Here is a 21,244-nt window from a genome sequence, read left to right as displayed (position 1 = left end):
TCTCTCGCTCCCCTCACTTGCAAACGACAAGGCACTTCAAGCCTCAAAGAATCTGACATTGACTAAACATTCAAAGCATAGAAAAGAGATTGTCTATAAAACCTAAGCCAATCACATATTTTACTCAAATTGTTCATGGCTTTTATGCTTAAAATTAAGAGTGAAACACATAAATTATGATTAATGTTCACGCAAGGAAGTTTAAATATTTTGCACGTGAAAATATGTGTTTTCATGAGCACATATTTTGCACGTGAAAACACATAAATTATTAGATCACCCGGGAACCAAATTGGATTGATCGGTCCGGAGCATGGTCGTTCTTTAATGAATGGTCGTTATTTAGTGAAAAAAAGAAAGTGCCGATCCTATTGGACCGAACCGGACGGGATTTGGAACCGATGGTGCAGTCCACGGTTCCCAAAATTGGGAGCCGGTTTTCCCGGTCCGATTCTGGTTCCACCTTGGAACCGGACCAACCAGGGAACCAATCACCCCTAGTGTCCTGAAGTCTTGAAATCGGTTGCGATGTTCGCCCGGCGTCGAGTGAACGTTTTTTCAGTTGAAGCTCCGGTGGTATGCTTGTCACGTGGTCAGTTCGCTCTCTTATGGACAGCAAATCCGTTTGACCATAATTGGTGAATGGTGAATTACATTTTATTTTCTGGGCCTCAAGTTTTGATGCATGTGATAAGTCATCCCGTAAATTTTCAATAGTTTTTTCACTTTTTCCCCTAGCATGTTGAAATGAGTTTCAAAGTCATCTTAACAAGGATCTTGACCTACATATATGTATATAATTTTGTCAAGAGATCAGTTTAGGCAACCTAAGCGGGAGTCGTCTTGCCGTCGTTCGGTTCATGCGTGTGGCGATGGCATAACCTCTACCAGCCAACGTGGTAGAATGTTCCTTCCTCCCTCTCTCCCATTCTTTTCTATTTTATTAAAACATTCCTATTCCATTTATTTATTGTAGAAATTGTTAAATCGTTTCTTCTAATTTCAAGTGATTTCTCACTCTAAAATTCATAGAAGTCAAGTATTTTTTAAGATGTGGCATAAGAATAAAATTTAGTGCATTGTTCCATAGCATTAACGTTTGATACTCGAATTATATTTCTCAAGAGGTACTGAATATCGTACCTTTTGTTTAACAAAAAAACCAATTAAATTATAGAGTAAACAACAAAATTTGTGCTCATAAAAAAATGTCCAAGTTGTCTTTATATATTGCAACCCCGAATAGGTCGTTTTCTGAAAACGATATATAAAGTTTGGTTGATTACATGATTTTCGATGGTTTTGGAGGCCATAATCAAAACCAAAATGCAAATTTGGGCTAGATATATTATTAAAAATAAAAATAAAACTATTAAAGGTGTAGCCCATTTATGAGAATTGGCCGAAGTCCAAACACTGAAGGGTATTGCAACTAATTTCAGGACTTCAGGGGGAAATTGGAAAAAGCTAAAAAAATCGACGGGCAACTTACAACAAGTGCCAAAACTTCAAGGGCAAAATGCAATTCACTTTTATTGTTGACCCTCTAAAAAAGGAGAGAATTAGTCATGTGACAAGCACATGACAAAAGGTCCAGTTAAAAAAGAGTCAGAGTCAACGCCAGGATGGACATTACAACCGATTTCGAAATTTCAAGTGGCCTAATGTAAAGTGCGAAAGTTCAGGGGTAAAGAGGAATAAAGAAGGCGAATGAAAACGGAGAATGAGAAGGCTAAATCAACGGCAAACGATTCATGTAAGCAAAAGCCAGTGTGTTTTCCATGTTCATCGTTACATATTATCTGCAACCTATACAGTGAGTCCAATGGATGGTGACGGTCATGACTCCAGTCCCTTGTTGAAACCGATTAACACAGCGAGAGCAATTGCCAAGGATGATCCCGTGCAGGTTTCGATCCCACAGACTGAATTGTGCCATGGCCGTGGCAAAGTGGCACATTTGAACTTACTTCAAACCGCAGCTTATGACAGACACTCACATTCAGCACCTTCTTCGAAGAAACACTTAAAAGCAATTTTCCTTCCCCAGCTTGGCGGATCATGACTGCTGAAGTCGGCACCATGCCCTGCTCTCTGTGTGTATCCTACAACACTGTACAAATTGTAGGCCAGCACGGGTCTCTCTCACTGGCATCTGAGAACAGTAATCACAGGAAGCGCATCGATAGGTTCTTCAAGTTTCCCGCCTCAGCATAGGACACGTCGCTGCAAACGGTGATTGTTGAAGCAGAGCAGACTATATCAGCATCCTGAAGGGTGAAACCGTGGATTATTGGCAATGGAAATCCTTTGGCAAGGTGTGCGTTCACGTATGGCAAGAACACGGTTTCAATAACTGTCCATATTACTGGCTGCAGCAAGCAAATACCGGTTTCTTATAGATCGTCAAAGAAAACATAAAAAAAAATGTGCAAACCACAAAAGTTGCAAAATGATCAAACTTCTTTTCATCATATACCTGAATAAGATAAATTCGCAGATTACCAATGTTACTCCACTTCAGTGACATTGCAAAATCATTCAATTTCACACTTCCAGCAAGATTGTTCTGTAAGATTTTAACTGAACCGGAACCGCGCATCACCTGAAAAACCACAAGAATTTAAGTGAAGACCGTCATATATGTAAGTAAGGAACCAAAAAGAAAAAACTATTATGCAAGCGCATCCATCATGCTATAAGCGCTCTTGAGTTATGAATGGACAAGACTGGACAATAAATAGCGTGGAAAGGTGTAAGTAATGAACCAAAAAGAAAAAACTATTATGCAAGCGCATCCATCATGCTATAAGCACTCTTGAGTTATGAATGGACAAGACTGGACAATAAATAGTGTGGAAAGGAGCAAATTAGTACTTGCACAGCATTAGATGCAAACAAGCTGTAATATTTGCCCAATAACAGCTATCTCATCATAGCTACATCAACATGCAAGTTGCCCAACAAAGACTGCTAATCACCAACTTTCTAGGTCCACCATAGTTGAAAAATTTATATTACAGGTGTCCAAGTCAAACCATGGGCCGTGTTAGGACTTCTACTAAAGCATAAGCATGGAAACAAAAGCGCTCGGGAGTCATCTTGCCTTGCAGCACTTCATTGCCAAAAGCCAACAACACTGATGCTTGTCAACAGTTTCAACATTTGTCCCGAGTTCTTCACAAATCACCTCAATGTACTAAATTTGATGATCATCATCGTTGACAGTGGTTTAACAGCACACTAATACCGATATATACAATAATGCAATCAGATTGTCAGAAAGAAGGAAGACAAACGAAGAAGTGGGAACTAAACTCACCAACAAGAAAATTATATATTCACAAAAGCAAAAACTTCAGCATCATCAGTTATAACAGCAAGCAGTTTGTTATATTTCCACTTACCAATGAGATGCATGCTACTGGTATTACTTCGCCTGCTTCCAGAACATCAATTATCAGGTCTGCATATACAGTAGCATCTATATTGTTCTCTGATATCCTGATCTCTGGAGGAGAAGACAATGATATATTCAGGTCCATATCATCATTTGGATATTTTTTATACAATTGGGGAATAAGAAATCTCCATTCAGCAGTATTCAGAAGAGATTGATCCGGCACTTTATCCACAGTCCAATGCATAAACTTTGCCTGACCACAGAAAATTGTCAACTTATCTTAGAAGATATCTAAGGAAAACAAAACGCTATGTCATAGAATAACTATTCTAATTAGTAACCTTAAATTATTGAAATTCTATCAAGATACATTGTGTTCAAATCTAACTAGTGAAAGTAAAGGAGGAACCCTCATCAGCCTGTCACGTTTTCCTATTCAACAGACCCCAACAGTAACACATTCTCCAGCTCCAAAAAGAAAAGAACAAAGTCAGATTTTTTTAGGGCAAAGTGGTATCCACTATCAGCAAAGTTTCTCCTTAGATGATCTTTTCTCATATCTTCTACTGCAGACAATCATCACCAGTAGCATGTGGAGAGATAGCATGACCATGATTGGAGACACATGAGGTTTAATCTCCATACAACTCAGGTCAAACCAAGGTATATCATATAACGCGTGCGATTCTAGCAACCAAATCAACCTCCAATCAATAGGTTCACATGCAAATTTCAAGTTAAGTGGTGCCCCACAATGAAATTTACATGCAAGAGCATCATAATTTTTATCTGAAGCAGAACTAATGGCCTAATTGAGTATCATTGCATTGAAAACTATAAGCAGTTGACAACAACAGGTACTTGATTATTATATCATGTGAAATAGAGTTTATAAATATTGCTCCCCTGTTTCTTTACAAGACACCCAGTCTTCATAAAAAAATTAAAGCGTGCTAATTGCTACATGACTTATCTCAACTCAACATCAACATCTTCACCAAAAAAAAAAAAGGTTAGTTAAAACTAATACCGGAACAACCTCTATTCCAACTTCAATTGCTCAGTATATCAGAAAAGTAACAGTACAACTATTGTTTAAACTTACATCATAATACAAGGATGATGCAGAGTTGAACACAGCCTCGTCTAATGTAATCCCAAGCATTTTGGCTGGATCTCTACAGAGAACTGAAAGGTGTTGATTTCTGTGGTAGTATAAGTTGGGAAGTATCTCGTTCTGTCGTCCCATGAATAAACCATTGATCTCAAATCCAATTGAAGAACTACTCAATTGAGGATCATTCACAAATGTAACATTAAGAGAGGCATTATGATCCACATGAACTTCTTTTGGGAGAGATTGGAGAAGGGAATCAAGTTTTGATATCCCTTCTTTGAGCTTTTTTGTTATAGCATTTTCCACTGCTGAGGCAATTTGTGCTCCAAATGCATCGACCATTCTAAAAGATGAAAAAAGGGAAGTCACAAAAAAGAAAAGGCCTTCCAACCAATGGTTAATCCCATTTGAGAGTGAACATGTGATGCCGTTAAAGATTCATTCAAAGAAGCATTCATCGCTCTAACTTGTAAGTAGTTAAACCTTGCAGAGTAAAGAAGAAAGTAAAGGGCAAGGAAACACACAAAAACCTTAAAAACTTCCTGTCTGTGTCCCAGAATAAATGAAGGCGAGATAAGACACCTTTCCATGCAGTCATTGCTTAGAAGTTAGAACCACCCTCTACCTAAAGTTAGTAGCTTCAACAAGCAGCAAGGAATCGGATGAATGCGATCCTTGATTCTTTTACAGTAGAAAGTAATTGTACCAATGCTAGAGTTGCATCGCCAGAAAAAGTCCAAAACCAAACAGAGGATTACAACTGGAACACAATTCCTCACCTCTACGCACTCTCAAAACTGCATTGCCTATGATAAACTAACATAAGCAGCTCCGAATGATGAATAGCAGTTTGAGCTAAATGCTACTTAATAGGATATTCTCAAGCAAATTGCAGGGCAAGGAGAAGCAGCAAAGGGATATTGTAATGGGGAAGAAAAAGAGATGAGAAATGCATGGGGTTAGCACTGTAACCAATTGACAAAATTAGCACATCAAGTCGATTGCAGAATAAAGTTACGCTTCAAAGGATGAGAAGCAACTATGCGATACTTTCTATGGTGGCTATATGCTTCAAGGGATGAGAAAGTACTCGATGCCAATTCATGATATCTACAACAACAGGAAAAAATTCACAAGCAAGAAAAGGCAGTGAAGGTCAAAGACCGACGAGCTACCACTACTGCATACCCTTGATAAAGCCAAGCTGCACCTCCATCCAACTTTATCGATATATCTTGAACATGACAACCGGAGTTCATTAGAGAGAGCTTAAGGGTACCTTCCTGGTTCTCCAAGCCTACAGTTAGCCCCACTTCCATGCCTTCAACCTAAGCAATAAGACGCAAGTAATGAGATCGAAGTCGCCTCTTAGCTAAACTTTTTCCCAAGAATTAGCAGGCAAAGACAAAACTGCGGCAAAACAAGCATTTCAATGAAAAGCAAAACCTCAGCATCCCTAAACTGACGCAAGAAGGGCATCTCCAATTGATCTAACAAAAACTCAACCTAGGGCTAGAGGCACTTCATATGACTAAACCACACAATTTGGTAACGAAACAGCCGGAAGCGACTTGGTCAAGTCCGAGTCAGCACCTGAACGGAAGCGCCTCCCTTGTCGGAAACCTCGACCGGCACGAGCCAAGTGTTCTTGTACGAGTAGAACCAGTTCATGCTCAGATTACAGGTCGTCCCCGACGCGACGAGGGCGACGCCGGAGTCCCCGGGCCGGAGGTGCGAGCTGGAGACGCCGATTTCGTAAATCGTGATGTCGGAGAGGACCATCTCGACATTGCCGACGAAGGGTATCTTCTGGGATTTCTCGATGTCCGGCAGGCGGAGCGGGACCGCGGAGGCGATCGCCTTGGTGACGAGCAGGTCCTTGACGAAATCGAGGCCGTTCTGGGATATGAGGATCGACGTGAAGGCGTCGCCGGCGGGCTGGGAGCGAGACTGCGACGGGACGACGAGGAGGGAGATGAGGAAGGAGGAGACGAGGAGGAGGAGGAGGAGTGCGGCGGGAGCAGGAGGCGACGCCATGAGCGGCGCCGGATCGGAGGGGCGAACTCGGGGTTGCCGGCTGAGTCGGAGCGGGCGAGTTGGGTTCGGAAGCGGTGGAGGTAGTTGGAGACTTGGAGTTTAGTGTTAGAAAACAATGCTCCGTCCGGGCATTAATGTCCGAACGAAGGTATTTCGGCCGCGATGCGAAGATGCTTATGTATGATCCCACGTTTGATTCATTTTTGAACAAATCAATGTGCTCTTGGAAAAAAAAATTAAAAAAAGAAAATGATGAAAATTACGTAATTTGATTGAATAACTAAACTTTAATTTGATTAAATAACTAAACTTTCCATAACATAAGATCGCGTCATGTGACAAGCAAATTCTCATGCCAATTCTTGCCGGCCCTTGTTGGTTCTCCCCTCTGGAAATAGCTCCAAACCACTTACACACCATGATAGCTTGCTGAATCTAATTTTAAATGTTTTGATATCTGTTTAATCTCCATCTTTTTTTTTTTTTAACTCCATTAGACCATCTTGGTAAAAAATTGAACATATTCATTTTCGGGTAACTCTCGGTGGTTTTGTAGACAAAATGGCTAGCCACACTAAAAATCAAAACTCAAGGGGAAAAACTTTAAAAAGTTCAGGAGCAATTGTGCAAGGGTGCCAAGCTGATGAGGATAATCCGTAACTTCTCTAATTTAAAAAGGTAATTGCGCAACAAAGCCAAAGTTCATGGGCTTTCGAGCAGTCATCTCGTAATTCTAGAAATCGGATGGTTTCCTTTATTGCGCAAAAACTCCGATAAGGATCTCTTCCATTTGACTCTTGCATGCAAATGAACGGGGTTGAGTAAACTCCTAATCAAAAGGATCAAAGTCAATCGCTTTCGTAAGCGTAAGATGGGATTGAGCAAACGTCCAATTGGAATAATGTGTACGACTCAATCATTTGATTAGAATATGGATTTTTGTTTCGAGCATTATGTTTGTGTTTTCTTTTTCTTTGCTTGCTGTACGAGAAAGAATCACGAGTAGCGGACAAAATAATCGTTATAGGCGCTCACAAATCAAGGATTTTATGGGTATGATCGGGGTGCACTGAATTACACGGAGATTCAAGAATTTTAAAAAGAAAGATATTTGCAAATGGTCCAAGGGATTGGGTCCATGCAGAAGGCTTTTCAGCTTTCACACGATTTAGGGTGCCCTTGGAGACAACATTATGGAAAAGCCTTTAGCCAGAAGGAATTTGGAAAAAAATGCAAATAGTGTTTGGTGAACATTTATTTTACAAATTTTGGTATCCAATTTGAGAAGTAATTTTTAGAATAAAATTTGAGAGAGAATGAATTGATTAACTCGCTTGAGGGCCGACTAAAAAACCAATCCAACTTGAGTGTCGGCCATCACAAGCCCATGGGCCTCGTCGGAGGCCATGTGACACCAATGCCATGGTCACACAAATCACACGTGGAGGTTGTGCTGTAGGCTTGCCGGCTCAAAAATCCTTATTTCTCTCGTAATTTTAAGAGATTAATATACATGGACATTTTGCTGACTATCAAATTATTCAAATCTTCGATGATAAGTCTTATGTCCATCTATATAGTTTATCCCTCACAGTTTATAAAGCCCATGTCAGAATTCTTTCGAAACCTGTTTAGAGTTCGAGGAACTCTTTACAATTATGGAAAAATCCAACCCAATCTCAGTGGAGTTACTTGTATTTGAAGACAAATTTGAAAAAACAAACATGTAGCAACAAATGTTGCCTAAAAGTTACCACGTCAAAAGAATGATGCCTAAATGCTATACTATGTAAGAGATGATCTGAGAAAAGTTCTTCACCACTCCAATTGGAAATTAACTTACCCCGCATTGAATATGATAGGTGGCAGAAGATATATGAAGAAGAGATCTTCACTAAACACTAAAAGATGCGTAACCACTTCCTGCATGTATCAAAGTAGTTGTGATCAAACAAATTTTAGACAACTATTAAAACCGAAAGGCAGGAAAAATCAGAGGGAAAATGCAAAATTTGCTGGACGGAGATAACTTAAACTAAGACAAACCCCATCCAGTGAACACCGAAAAGCTTTCCTTTGGTTCAAAATAACCAATACGTAGAATCAGAACAAGTGATTTGCTGAAATTCACCTACCCTCACTTGATACTCGAATCTCCACTGATTCTTTTTTTTTTGTCATTGGTCAAGTTAAAGTCTCCACTGATTCTAATTACCGAACTTCGGAAACAACACATCTCACCCACGAAGCAAAAACAGGCATTTGCATCACAGAAAATGCTAACGCGAAAGAACGTATAGTGACTTGTTCTTCTACAACTACAACTCATCATTCTGAATATTGTAGTTAAGAACTCCAATTTCACAATCTGGGAGATCAGCTTGGTACGGTTGCTATTGGTGTCGGAAATGATGAAGAGGACTCGAAGGTCGACATCGTCAGTGATGGAGAGCCCACTGGGAATCATGTAGCTTGCCCATAGAATCTGTTGATTGCTCGTGCAATCGAGTTTCTTTCAAAAAGTGGAATGCTTGGTCCTAACCAGACTGGTAGTGAAGAATTGCCATCATATGTTACTGCATTGTTCTTCCAATCTCTTTCACTTCCTCTCTGTTTTTGGCTTAGGAAAATAATGTCCCGTTGAAAGGGAAGGGAGGATACAATATACTGCAAAGGTTTGCCAGATCAGGGAGATCTATATCCTTCTAATGGTTTTTAAGTCGTATTGAGTATTGAAAAGGGAGGTGAGGATACGATTTACTGATCAAGCTGCCATGAACTTGACTGAAGATTGGATGATATGGACTCACAACTTTGACTTTTTTTAGAGGATGCATTAGTACAAGAAAACAGCAATTGTTATTGACATGCTAAGTACATTTATGTAAATAAATATCGGTAACATTTGAAAGATGGAACTGTTCGCATTCTCCAATTTGGAGCAGACAGAAGCTAGTGGGGTAATCTTTTTATGGGACAAGTAGTTCCATGTTTGCTGTTACTCATTTTTCTTTCGTGCTCGCATTTGTTTGTAAAATTCATGATTGTGACATATCAACATGAAACAGGTAGACTGAAGTTTTCATGGGGGAAAGCAAATCCTCAAGTGAGTAATGATAAATTTGAAGAAGGGCATGGACAAAAGAATGGTTCTATGCAAGCTGATGATGGCAAGAGTAAGAGAGAGAAAACTATATTTTCTAGCATGGCTTCAGCAAAGTTTCCCCTTTGCTCTTAATGCGTCAGATGTTTTGTACTTGAAAAGCCTTCCATCGTATCATCAACATTCTAGATTGGTGAGATCCTGCTGCGCTTGTATGATAACTATATAGTCTTGTAATCAGAACTAGTCCACCTAAATATTACTGTGGTGCAATATCTATATGCTAACTTACATATTAAAATAAAAGCATCAAACAGTGACACATAAGCGAAGTGTAAAGTCTCCAAGTATGGGTCTAAGTCGGTCACTCACTAAGACGTGGGCAACATGTAAGAGGAACATTCAGCTGTAAAGACAACAAAAAGATCTTGAAAAAAGAAGAAGAAACAGGTCAAGAATGGTTGCTGAAGAAAGGCAGCAATGGAGGACTATAAAAAGGCTTATCCTTGTTCAACTGTGTAATTAGCAGACCACCAACAAAAAGAAAACAGAGTGCCTCCTCTCCTCCCTTTGTGCCCTTTTGTGATTTCAGACTACCGGGTAAAAGCTTTCTTACCTTGTCCTCTGGTGCTCCTTTGTCGTGAACTCCCACACGCATACACACATTGTCCATTTACACCAAAAACTGACAAAAAGGGATGTCCCTCACAATTTGGCAAGCTTTAAGAGATCTTCCTCCCTAGTCCTGCACGAATGGCCGTCAATTATCATTCAGCCTCGCATTTCACTGTTTGAAGCAATATAAGCTATAACAGGGGTAGGGTGAATCACCCAAGTTGAGTATCCATAGAGGATCCTACTTTTTTCCCGGATGGGTAGGGAATCAGGGAAAAGCATGAGACAAAAAAGAAAAGAGAGGCTTACCTATGATGATGACCTCTCCTCCGATTGCAGCGATACCAATGGAGCAAGAGAACGTATATATCTTCGAAGAACTGAGTATTCTTTCGGAGTTATTTCTATATTGATGACCCCACCCAACCATTTCATGGCCCTGGCGAAATCCCTCGTAAGCCGAATCTTTTGCTTGACGTCAAGTGCGCTGTCAAGGAGGAGAGGGCAAGCCTCTTCCAACACGTGGCTACAGTAATCCAGCTTTGTCTTAATAAACGGGCTCAAAACGCAACAGCCCGCACAGACGTAAACCGTATTCGTCAGCAAATGCTTATCTAAGTGGTTATGCAGACATAACCAAGTTAGATTTCGGTTCCTCTTGGCCCGCAATATACTCCCACGTGTTTTTCTAAGTCGGCGATTCTTGCAGTTCTTGAAGCTTCTTCTAGATTCCGCACGCTGAACTTGAGGGGCCTCCTCATGCCAGGAGTCCCACACTTCAATGTAATCTAGAAGTTTTTTTTCTGAAAAAGGACTTTTCAGCAGCAGATTGGTAGAACGCAAGATTGGGAATGAGATTTGGTTAAGATCTCCAGATTCTCCACCCGACAAAGAAATGGATAAATATTCCCATGCTCATAAAAGGTCATTGAAAACGCAATGGAAAACTGTGGAAACCGATCAATTTTCAAACAAGGCGGACTGGGACTGAACTCTCTGATCACCGAGGTTATAGACATACAATGATCGCTGAATTCCAAAGAGAGCAGTGAGAAAGATGAAGAACTTCAAACAAGATCAAGTGATCAATTCTGAAGATGATCTGTATTTCAGAATGATGATCATATCATTGTATCTTCGTACAATTGAAAGACAGAATGTGAATACAATTTCTTTGTTCTATCTTCTAAGAGTAATTGTACTTAACTCGCTTCAGCATTACGAACTTGAGCTGTTCTTCATTCTCTGTAGCTCTCTTCACTTAGTACTGAAATCTCTTCAGCATTCGTTGATGATCTTGATACCTTGTTCAACTCTTGCACTTCCTCTCTCTATCTTCTCTCTATCAGTTTTCATCATTTATTATGTAAAGCAAAGCAGAGTATTTATATCAGGATATGTAACAGAACTTGGTTACAGAGGAAAACTGAATATAGTAACTACTTTAACAAAAAAGCCTAGTTGACTATGTTAAAGACTTTGACGATCATCCGAATCATTGATTTTGGCGATCCGAGTCATTGATTCCTTGAGCATCTTCGTTCATTGATCTTCGATCCAGGCTGGTCTTCTTTATAAGATCTTTGCCACTGATTTGACTTTATGACTTTAGCGATCCAAGTCATTTGCTGGCGATCCGAGTCCTCTGTTTCTGCTTTGCTGATTTGCCGAATCCTCGAGTCCTCTGTTTTTGCTTTGCTGTATTGAGCATCTTTGTTCCATGTATACTTAACAAGCAGTTCCTCGTCTTTTCTTTGAAAGTCATGCGTCCACCCGGATACGTACTTTCTTTCTAACCAGGACACAAGCATTAAAATCAGATTTTTGAAGTACAGGGTTGGTCGAGATAAGCTCATTATCCCGGCGTCCCAAAGTGGGACTTCCGCGGCAATATCTATGGGCAAACCCCCGCCGTGAGGAAAGATTACCCTCACTGAAATCTTAGGTGGGCACCTTCCTGAAAGGTGATGCTCATGAAATCCTGGCGCTACAGTTGTCCTCGACTCCCGAATAAGTAATTCCATTGAAAAGCCTGGGAGATGCACGGAGAACTTGAAGGGGCCATATGATTCCAGTTCTCCAAGTTCCCAGCGATACGCAAGATCTCGCTCTAGAATCCTATACCTCCGCAGTTGTGTTTCCATCTTACTATTATTCATCCGTAATTCTAAATCTTCTAGATTCCAAAGTGAAGGAGGTAGTTCCTCGATAGTGGTCCCAGTCTCCCAGATAGATCGGTCCCAGTCTCCCAACATCATCTGACAGCAAATTTAGACTCCTACAATCCACCAAACACAAGTGCTCAAGATCCACTAGCCCTCTTATTGTTTCCGGAAGTGCAACTAATCCTGTATCCACCATTACTAGCCTTGAACAAAGTCTTAGATTACCTATCGAGTCTGGCAAATAACAAACACCATGACCTTGGATCAAGATGAGCTCTCTCAAGCTAGTTAGACAACCAATTTCCTTGGGCAACTCTAAGATGCGGACACCGTTTGATTTTCAAGTAAATCAACCGATCTAGTTTACCAATGGAACAATCAATTTCGGCCAACCTTGGGAAATCTTTCAAAACCAGTCTCTCCAAACTCATAAATTCAAAGAAGCAAGGATTTTTGATTAAGGATTTAGATCTCGCAAGATGCAAAACTTTTAGCTTACTTGGCACCTGCAAAATAGCAACCAACTTAAAACTTTCCGGACTTGGAATGCATTACAAAATAGGTGCATTTCATCATATACTGAGACAACTAGTTGAAAGAGTAAATGAACAAGGTGAAATTGTATCATGAGTTTGACCCATCCACTCCATTATTCTGTGGTGATATTGCCCGAAAGCTTCAAAATAACTTTGCTGGCAAACATAAAGTTGTTTGCTTGTAGTTTTGGAGACAATTTCACCAACAAAGCCATCTTAGCTCCAGCAAAATATCTCAAAGTTGCCAGCAAAGTTCCCTCCATTTAATTCTAGAAACCTTGTCTTCTGAGATTCACAAAATCTTCCCGTATAAAATTGTATCTTGTACTCCACAATGTGAGTGCTACAACATTTTCCGTTCCCTGACAAGGAGGGAAACAAGTCAATAACCAATACCAGTATCACAAGTATATGCAATTTCATTCACCCATACATCTACATACGTTTTTTTCTTTCATTTCTTGTGATGACCCGGCTCATTTCACGCGGCAAAGCCCCTAAACAAATTACTTTTGAGTGACCACGCAATATGACAACCATTTGGGTGGATGTTGAATAATGAATCATTTCACTTAGTTCTCTCTTTATCTCATGTACTTATCTGTTTGATACAAGCATCTCTATTCATTTAACTGTTCTAGGGTCTATTAAAGTTTTCTTTCAAGTATTCTGCCAAAGTTTCTGGTCTAGTTAAAACAATTTATTTACCCCCTCCAGGTTTTTTGTGTTGGCCCTAACAACTTCCGTGGAAGTAAATAAAATAATTAGATTGTACGCATATTTAATATGATTTGAAATAATAGCTCGGAAAACTAGTAAGTATTTTCACATAAAAGCATAAATGCAATCGTCAATTATAGACTGTTTCAAATAATAAAAAAATATCAAATTTCATAGCAATCAACATTGTATCTATTACTTATGGATCCGAACTATCAGCTCAAGTGAAACACTACAGTCACATTGCGCTAGGTGACAAAAGCCAAAAAATTATATCGGCCATGATTAAGCCTCAAGTATCACATAGGCTGTGATTAAGCCACAAAACAGAGTTAACTTGTGCACACTTATAAATTTCAATTTCAACTTTTATAGTGTGTAATTAACACCTAAGTAGATCATTAGTATAAATAACAAAAACGTAATAACTTAAAATAATATTTTTCTCAATAATAACATATAAAAGCTATCGACGGGCAAAATTACTTCACTTTTACGTAATGAATAATGCAATGGAATATACAGACGTGACAGAGAGCCACTTAACTCGAATCAACCCGTATAAATACCATTCTTCTCTGTAAACCCAGACCATTCCTCTCGTACCACTATTAAACATTTTCTCCTCTATTTGGTTCTTTTTTTTTTCTTTATAAAAGTCAAAAGCATGGCATATATGTATGCACCTCTAAGAGAACCCTACGTCTAGAACTGGCAGACTACAAAAATCAGAACAACCACTAACATTATCTGACATGTAAATTTCCAATATTCATCCGATCATAATGTTTTAACCACAAAAAACTTCGACTTTGTAAGAAATTAAATTCCAATCTTACGGTTAGTCTCCCTAAATCACAGACATTCACATCCAATGGAAATCACAGATAAACTGTTTTTTCTCCTCCACAAATACCAAAGTAGAAACCTTGATTAATCTCCATTATAAGCATCCCCCAGAACATCGAAAGGGACTATCTCTCTATAATTCTTAACTTCTTCTCTTTCTCACTTCCACAGTTTTTAAGGGATGCCTTCTACTTCAAATTTCCAATAACATCTATCACAAATTTAAAAACGCCCTTCAAATAATCCATAATCAAAAGGGTTATAAGCAACTATTTCTTCTAAATAATCAAAATATCTAGAACTTATAAAAATATCTTAATTGTTATTCATATAGCTTAGTAACAATCTATCTCCAATTAAAATCTGGCATGTTACACTCTACCACCTTTAAAATGAGTTTCGTCCCTTGAAATTCACTAAGTATCAATCCTCAAGATTTTAAGGGGATCTATGCCAAAAAACAAAATAGACAAAATATCAATCTTTGAAAATTTAAGAATCTTTACCTCAAAAATAACTTTTCTAGAAACTCAAATGGCATAATCAGTCTCCAAGAAATAATCATAGCTCTCCTACCCACTAAATCATCTAAGAATTACGTCCCTACCCGTTATATCTGGTTCTAATGTAACGTCTCCAATTTTATTCTTGACAAATAGTTAGTAACTGCCAAAAATAATCAAGATTTTAATATTTCATAAGGTTCTAGATATTTTGTGGATTATTAGAAGAAATAGTTGTTTATAATGCCTTTAATTATGGGCGAATTTATGTCTTTGATTAGATATTATTGGAAATTTGAAAATGAAGTAGAAGCATCCTGATTACGGAAGTAAGAAAGAGGAGAAGCTAAGATTTACAAGGAGACTATCTCTTTCGTTGTTGTGTGAGAAGTTTATATTGGAGATTAAGCCAGGTTTGTAACTTAATATTTGTGGACCAAGGAAGGAAAAAGAAAGGATTATCTCCAGTTTCTTTTGGATGTGAATGTCTGTGATTCAAGAAAATTACTGTAAGATCGGAATTTAATTTCTTAGGAAGTCCAGGTTGTTAGTGGATAGAACGATAATTTTTTAGGACTGTTGGAGTTCTACATGATGAGAAAGAGTTTGTGGTTGATCTGATTTAGTATTCGACCTCTTCTGGATGTAAAGTTTTCTTGGAGGTGCCAACGTATAAATATAAAGGTTGTGGTTTCCAGTTTTAGAGGGAAGAAAAAAAAAAAAAAAAAAAAAAGAGGAATGGTTTGGGGATACGGCGAAGAATGATATTTTTGTTCGGCTTTTTGGTTAAGTGGATTTGAGGAGTCTAGTCACTCTCTATCACTTGTCCGTATTTCTCGCGCATTGTACATGAAGTAAAAATGACAAATGTTTGTCTATCAATAAATTTACAAATTATTAATGAGAAAAATATTTTGAATTATCGTGTCTTTTTGGATTTATGCTCATGATCGACCTACGTGACAATTAGACACTATTAATATTGAAATTGAGCTTGAAAATCATAAGCGTTCATGGATTGATTCTGTTTTGTAGCTTAATTAGCGCCTGCGTGATTTTTTGGGCTTAATTATGGCCAAACGGTTTTTGGACGTACTCTTGACTTGAGCAATAAGTTTGGATCCATTAATCATTAAATACCGATATTCTTTATTATTTGACATTGTGCATACTTGATTATTGTATTTATGTTGCCAAAGACATAGTATTTCCCCCAACTATTATTTCTAATTATATCAATTACGTATACAATAATAATGATTGTATTAGATCCTATGAAGTTACTTAGATGGTAATTTGCTTACTCATAAAGAACAGGTCTTTCCTCCGGTCCTTACTGGTATGTTACAGTCATAATAATATGAATATCTCTGAAGTTTATCAGTAAATAGCATTTACTGGTGTGACCGCGTTTCTTCGTAGGTATATCCCTAACCCAAACGAAAGATTCAAGAGTGGTTACTTTCTGGATGGTCAGATAAGGGGATTGTATTTGTGGGCGATGCCTGATACTGAGAGAGGACATTGCGTTTTTTGATAAGGAAACAAACAAAGGAGAGGTTGTGGGAAGAATGTCTGGGGATACCGTTCTTATATAAGATGCCATGGGTGAGAAGGTAACGTTTTAGCTTGAAAGCCAGACACTAATGGAGAAGGAAGCCCGTAAAAATTTTCCTGCTACCCAGGAAGTGATTGTGTTTTATTTTATTACATCTCTTTGATTTCTGCAGGTTGGAAAATTTATACAGCTCATGTCAACGTTCTTTGGAGGATTTGTTATCGCATTTGTGGCTACTTACTTTGGTCATGTTATCGTCCATTCCTCCCATCGTGGTTTCTGGCGGCTTCATGTCCCTGATCAGAGGGAAGATGGCATCACGGGGACAAAGTGCTTATGCGAAAGCCGGCAAATGTTGTTGAACAGACAATTGGGGGTCAATCAGAACTGTACATCAATAAAATACCAAAAACCTTTTGATTTACAATTTTGACTCTAGGATGATGGCTGTCGCTTGGTGCAATTAGGCAGCATCATTTACTGGGGAAAAGCTGGCGATAGCAAACTACAACGAGTTCCTTGAGGATGTATACAAGTTGGGAATTCACGCAGGCATGGCCACTGGATTAGGTCTCGGTGCAGCCGTGTTGATTCTCTTCTTCAGTTACGCATTGGCAATATGGTTTGGAGGAAAGATGATTCTGGAAAAAGGATATACTGGGGGTGAAGTACTTAATGTCATCATGGCTGTCTTATTAGCTGGTTCAATGTTAGTTGCACTTTCGACTTCATTCAGCTTTGCATGAGGATACATGTTATTTCTTTGGAAGGAAATTCTAATTATTGATTATTTTGCAAACTATGCAGGAGTACTCAATTGAATAGAGCTTTATAGTGTCAATGCTGCGGCAGACTCATAATAAATGAATTGATTTGGCTTACTTCTCAGGTCCTTAGGACAGGCTTCTCCATGCTTGAGTGCATTTGCCCCTGGTCAAGCCACAGCATTTAAGATGATTGAGACCATCAACGGGCAGCCTGAGATTGATTCTTGTGACACCCGTGGCAAGACGTTGGATGGAATTTGTGGAGACATAACACTTAAAGGATGTTTACTTCAGCTACCCGGCCGGACCTGATGAGCTGATATTCAACAGATTCTCCCTTCACACTTAAAGGATCTATATTTGCAATCATTGCTGGTGTGATATTCCCCATTTTTGGCGTACTATTGTCTAATGTGATCAAGACATTTTATGAAGCACCTATAAACTAAGGAAAGATTCAAAGTTTTGTGCGTTGATGTTCATGACTCTTGGCCTGTTATCATTAGTAGCATATCCAGTGAGGACGTGCTTCTTCTCGATAGCAGGTTGCAGATTACTCCAGCGGATAAGGTCAGTGTGCTTTGAGAAGGTGGTGCACATGGAAGTGGGTTGGTTCGATGAGCCAGAGCACTCCAGCGGTGTCATCGGTGCAAGACTATCAGCAGATGCAGCGACAGTGCGGGCCCTAGTTGGGGATTCATTATCCCAGCTCGTTCAAAACAGCGCGTCTGCTGTTGCTGGTTTAGTCATTGCTTTTGCAGCTAGCTGGCAATTGGCGCTCATCGTCCTTGTGTTGCTCCCTCTGATATTTGTTAATGGATATGTCCAGGTAAAATTCATGAAAGGGTTCAGCGCAGATGCCAAGGTACACATTCCATATTCGCCATTTATGGTCCTACAAAATTAATGCATGTCTAGTCATTGTCCACGTGAGTGTTCACGAAGCCAACAACTGAAAACTGTCCTAATTATTGGGTGAATTGAATTGATTTTAAGATATTAACGATGTTAATTAAAGTCCCTTTGTTCACAGATGATGTACAAGGAAGCCAGTCAAGTAGCTGCCGATGCAGTTGGAAGCATCAGGACAGTTGCTTCTTTTTGTTCTGAAGTGAAGAAAAGATTATGGAACTGTATGCTAAGAAATGCGAAGGAATTAGGCAAGGGTTGATTAGCGGAGTTGGGTTTGGCCTATCGTGTTTCTCACTTTTTGTGGTCTACGGAACCTGCTTCTACGCTGGAGCTCGACTTGTCCAGGATGGCAAGACAACATTTTCAGAAGTTTTCCGAGTTCACTGCGCTGGAGAGGACATATTTAATTTCTATACATCAATTTATGGTTTACCTATTTTGTGCTTTGTTTCTTGCCCTGACGAACGAGGCCTATGCAATTACTCACTCAAGCTCCCTCACTCAGGACTCCACCAAAGCCAGAAGCGCAACTGCCTCAATTTTTGAAATAATTGACAGAGAATCAAAATTAGACCCGAGTAAACACTCGAAAATGTTAAGGGAGAAATAGAGCTTTGATGGATTTATTTTGATTAATAACTACACCAAAAGTAAACTGATAAATTATTTTGAATTAATTTTTTTTGGGTAAATTTAAGTACACTAAACATGTTCATGCGGTGCCCAAGTATGCCCCTGGCTTCTTCACCACTTAGCATAACAAAGTAATTGGTGAAGCATTTTGGTTGTTAGACTTAAGTGCTTTGACTTGGAATAAAATTCTAGGAGAACAAAATAGGAGACAGTGGTGTTTTAGGCAATGCTCACCGTGGCAACATATTGTGAAAAAGATCATGAGCCCATGAGCCTGGCTCATGTAGTAATAAATAAGCCATCACATGATTTTCTCCATCCATCAAAGATCCTTTGAGGAGGTTAAGCTTGAGTTGGTACAAATGTTCTAAAGAAAAGGAACACACCTCCTGCACTTCTAAGTACGACAAAAAAATGCTCAGAATCTGAAAGAGAAAAATTTGCCACTTATCCGACTCCGCAAGTTGAGAGTAATTTGCAGTTCTGGCTGGTCCTTTGACGAGGCAAAAAGTAGCGGTTGGGGATCCAGCTCTCTCTCTCTCATATCAGGGCAAGTCAGACCACGTTGCGAGCTCCCTCCTGGCAAGTCAGATCACGTTGCGAGCTCCCTCCTGCTTCGTGCTGCTTTCATAAAGGACAGTATTGATCATCCCCACTAATTCACTCAGGCCTTGTCCAAGTGCTTGCCCCATCGGCTGAGGAGTCCTACTTTTTGCCATCTACTATGCCCCACTCGGGTCCCAAGCCCTTGTCCGCCATGATTCCATTCAATATGATGAATGGATGTAGTTGATTTCTCAATCTTGGAAAGAAGTGAGAAGTGTGACATAACCTCCTTTCATGGACGCTTCCACGTGATTTTTTAAAAATAATATATTATTGTTTTAATATAAAAATATTTTAATAATAATTGTTTTTTTCAAAAATTAGAAAAATCCAAAAATATTTTACATTTTCCCAAAAAAATTCAGAAAAAGTCAAAAAAGATTTCTATTTTAAAAAAAAAAAGATAAAAAAATCCGAAAATGTTTCAAAAAATAGAAAAGACCAAAAATATAAATATGTTTTTCTCATGGAAAGATTCTTAAAAATCCAAAAAGTGTTAGGATTTAAATAAGATTAGGTACGAGGGCTGCAGGAGGGCATTAGTGATTAAGTCCCCCATGGTTGCTTAGAAGCAATAGCTTCATGTAAACGCGAGAAGAACAAATGGGACGATGCATGCAAGCGGTTGCATGCAAGCGGGAGCGATGTCCCAGCTCTCCCCCCTGAAATCTCTCTCTCTACAATGAAGAAGAAGAAGACAAGCACGATCATCTCTCTCTCTCTCTCTCTCCCTCTCTCCTAATTAAGGGAGTAGAGACCACAGTCTTTACTCAAAACAGGAAAACATCGGCAATGTCGACTTCGTCCCTCCGCTCCTCCTGAAACCTGAACGTTTCACCAGCAATGGGGTAGCACCGCATTCACACATACCCACAGAAAACCACAGGCGGGGGAAAGGCTATTCGAACGTCCGAAGGGATGAACGGCGGAGGGGGTAGGGGAGGAGCGGCCGAGGAAGATAAGGTACGGGGAAGGGAACTGGAACGCGGTGCAGGGCACCCCGCTGCTGCCGGCTGAGGTGGGTGAACCACCTGAGGCCGAACCTGAAGAAGGGCGCCTTCTCTTCCTGCTCCACACCGAGCACGGCGACAAGTGGGCCCACATGGCCTCCCAGGTCAGTGCCTTCTCCTCCTCCCGATTCAAGACGCATTGCGCGACTTAACGGTGGTCGGAATGGTGTCCTCCCAGGGAGTGATCCCTGGATCTTGCTTTAGCGTTCTTCTTTAGGGTACATCCATCTCAACGGGACGTGCCTGCAATCGCTTCTTGTTTATCATTTTTCTTGGGCTGCCCTTTCTTTCTCTTCTTTCCCCCTCATCTTTTCTTTTGCCTTGCTAGGTTGAGGAGGCTTTCCTTTATTAAATTTATGTTTTCTATTGATTAGCTCTACAACTATTTCATCCCACTTGAACTGAACTTGCATTTGTTTGGGAAAGATCGACCATTTAAAAAATTATATTCCTAAGACTAACAAAAAGTATTTTTTGTTTTTAATACTAGACTATTGTAGAATTTTCTCAAAAGACTATAAAAGCATCATTTGCATTATGAATTGATAAAAGAGTAAACTTTTCATATTTTCGTTGTTCCATGATATCTATACAAAATTAACAATTTCTATGGGGATCTCTACATTTGCACCGATCTCCTCTAAGTTCAATACTCATCATCCTAGTCATTATGGTACATCTCTTCCTAATCAAATAAAAACTCTTAAACA

At 39.4% G+C, this 21,244-nt stretch overlaps 1 protein-coding gene and 1 pseudogene across 1 annotated transcript; one reads left to right on the top strand and one right to left on the bottom strand.

The window, feature by feature from the left end:
- Positions 1-1,724: 1,724 nt before the first annotated feature.
- Positions 1,725-6,714, bottom strand: LOC104424697 (putative BPI/LBP family protein At1g04970). The gene is made up of 6 exons (XM_010037185.3): positions 6,114-6,714; positions 5,709-5,848; positions 4,509-4,863; positions 3,408-3,656; positions 2,480-2,605; positions 1,725-2,372 (listed from the first exon to the last, which is right to left on the bottom strand). The coding sequence occupies exons 1-6, from the start codon at positions 6,555-6,557 to the stop codon at positions 2,169-2,171; spliced, it is 1,518 nt and encodes a 505-aa protein (XP_010035487.1). The 5' UTR covers positions 6,558-6,714; the 3' UTR covers positions 1,725-2,168.
- An 8,818-nt stretch (positions 6,715-15,532) lies between these two features.
- On the top strand, positions 15,533-18,903 carry LOC108957146 (annotated as a pseudogene).
- Positions 18,904-21,244: the final 2,341 nt, after the last annotated feature.

This window comes from Eucalyptus grandis, chromosome 11, assembly GCF_016545825.1.
Source record: "Eucalyptus grandis isolate ANBG69807.140 chromosome 11, ASM1654582v1, whole genome shotgun sequence".
In the NCBI taxonomy this organism is placed as follows: Eukaryota; Viridiplantae; Streptophyta; class Magnoliopsida; order Myrtales; family Myrtaceae; genus Eucalyptus; species Eucalyptus grandis.
This window is presented reverse-complemented; position numbering and strand designations above follow the sequence as displayed.

Bases quoted from the DNA above. Each gene is read 5' to 3' on its own strand.
- LOC104424697 (XM_010037185.3), bottom strand. From the start codon at position 6,557: ATGGCGTCGCCTCCTGCTCCCGCCGCACTCCTCCTCCTCCTCCTCGTC. The intron at 4,864-5,708 runs GTATGCAGTAGT...TTCATCTTTTAG, and splicing joins GCAGCTTGGCTTTATCAAGG to AATGGTCGATGCATTTGGAG. The intron at 2,606-3,407 runs GTAAGTGGAAAT...GTGGTTTTTCAG, and splicing joins CAGTAGCATGCATCTCATTG to GTGATGCGCGGTTCCGGTTC.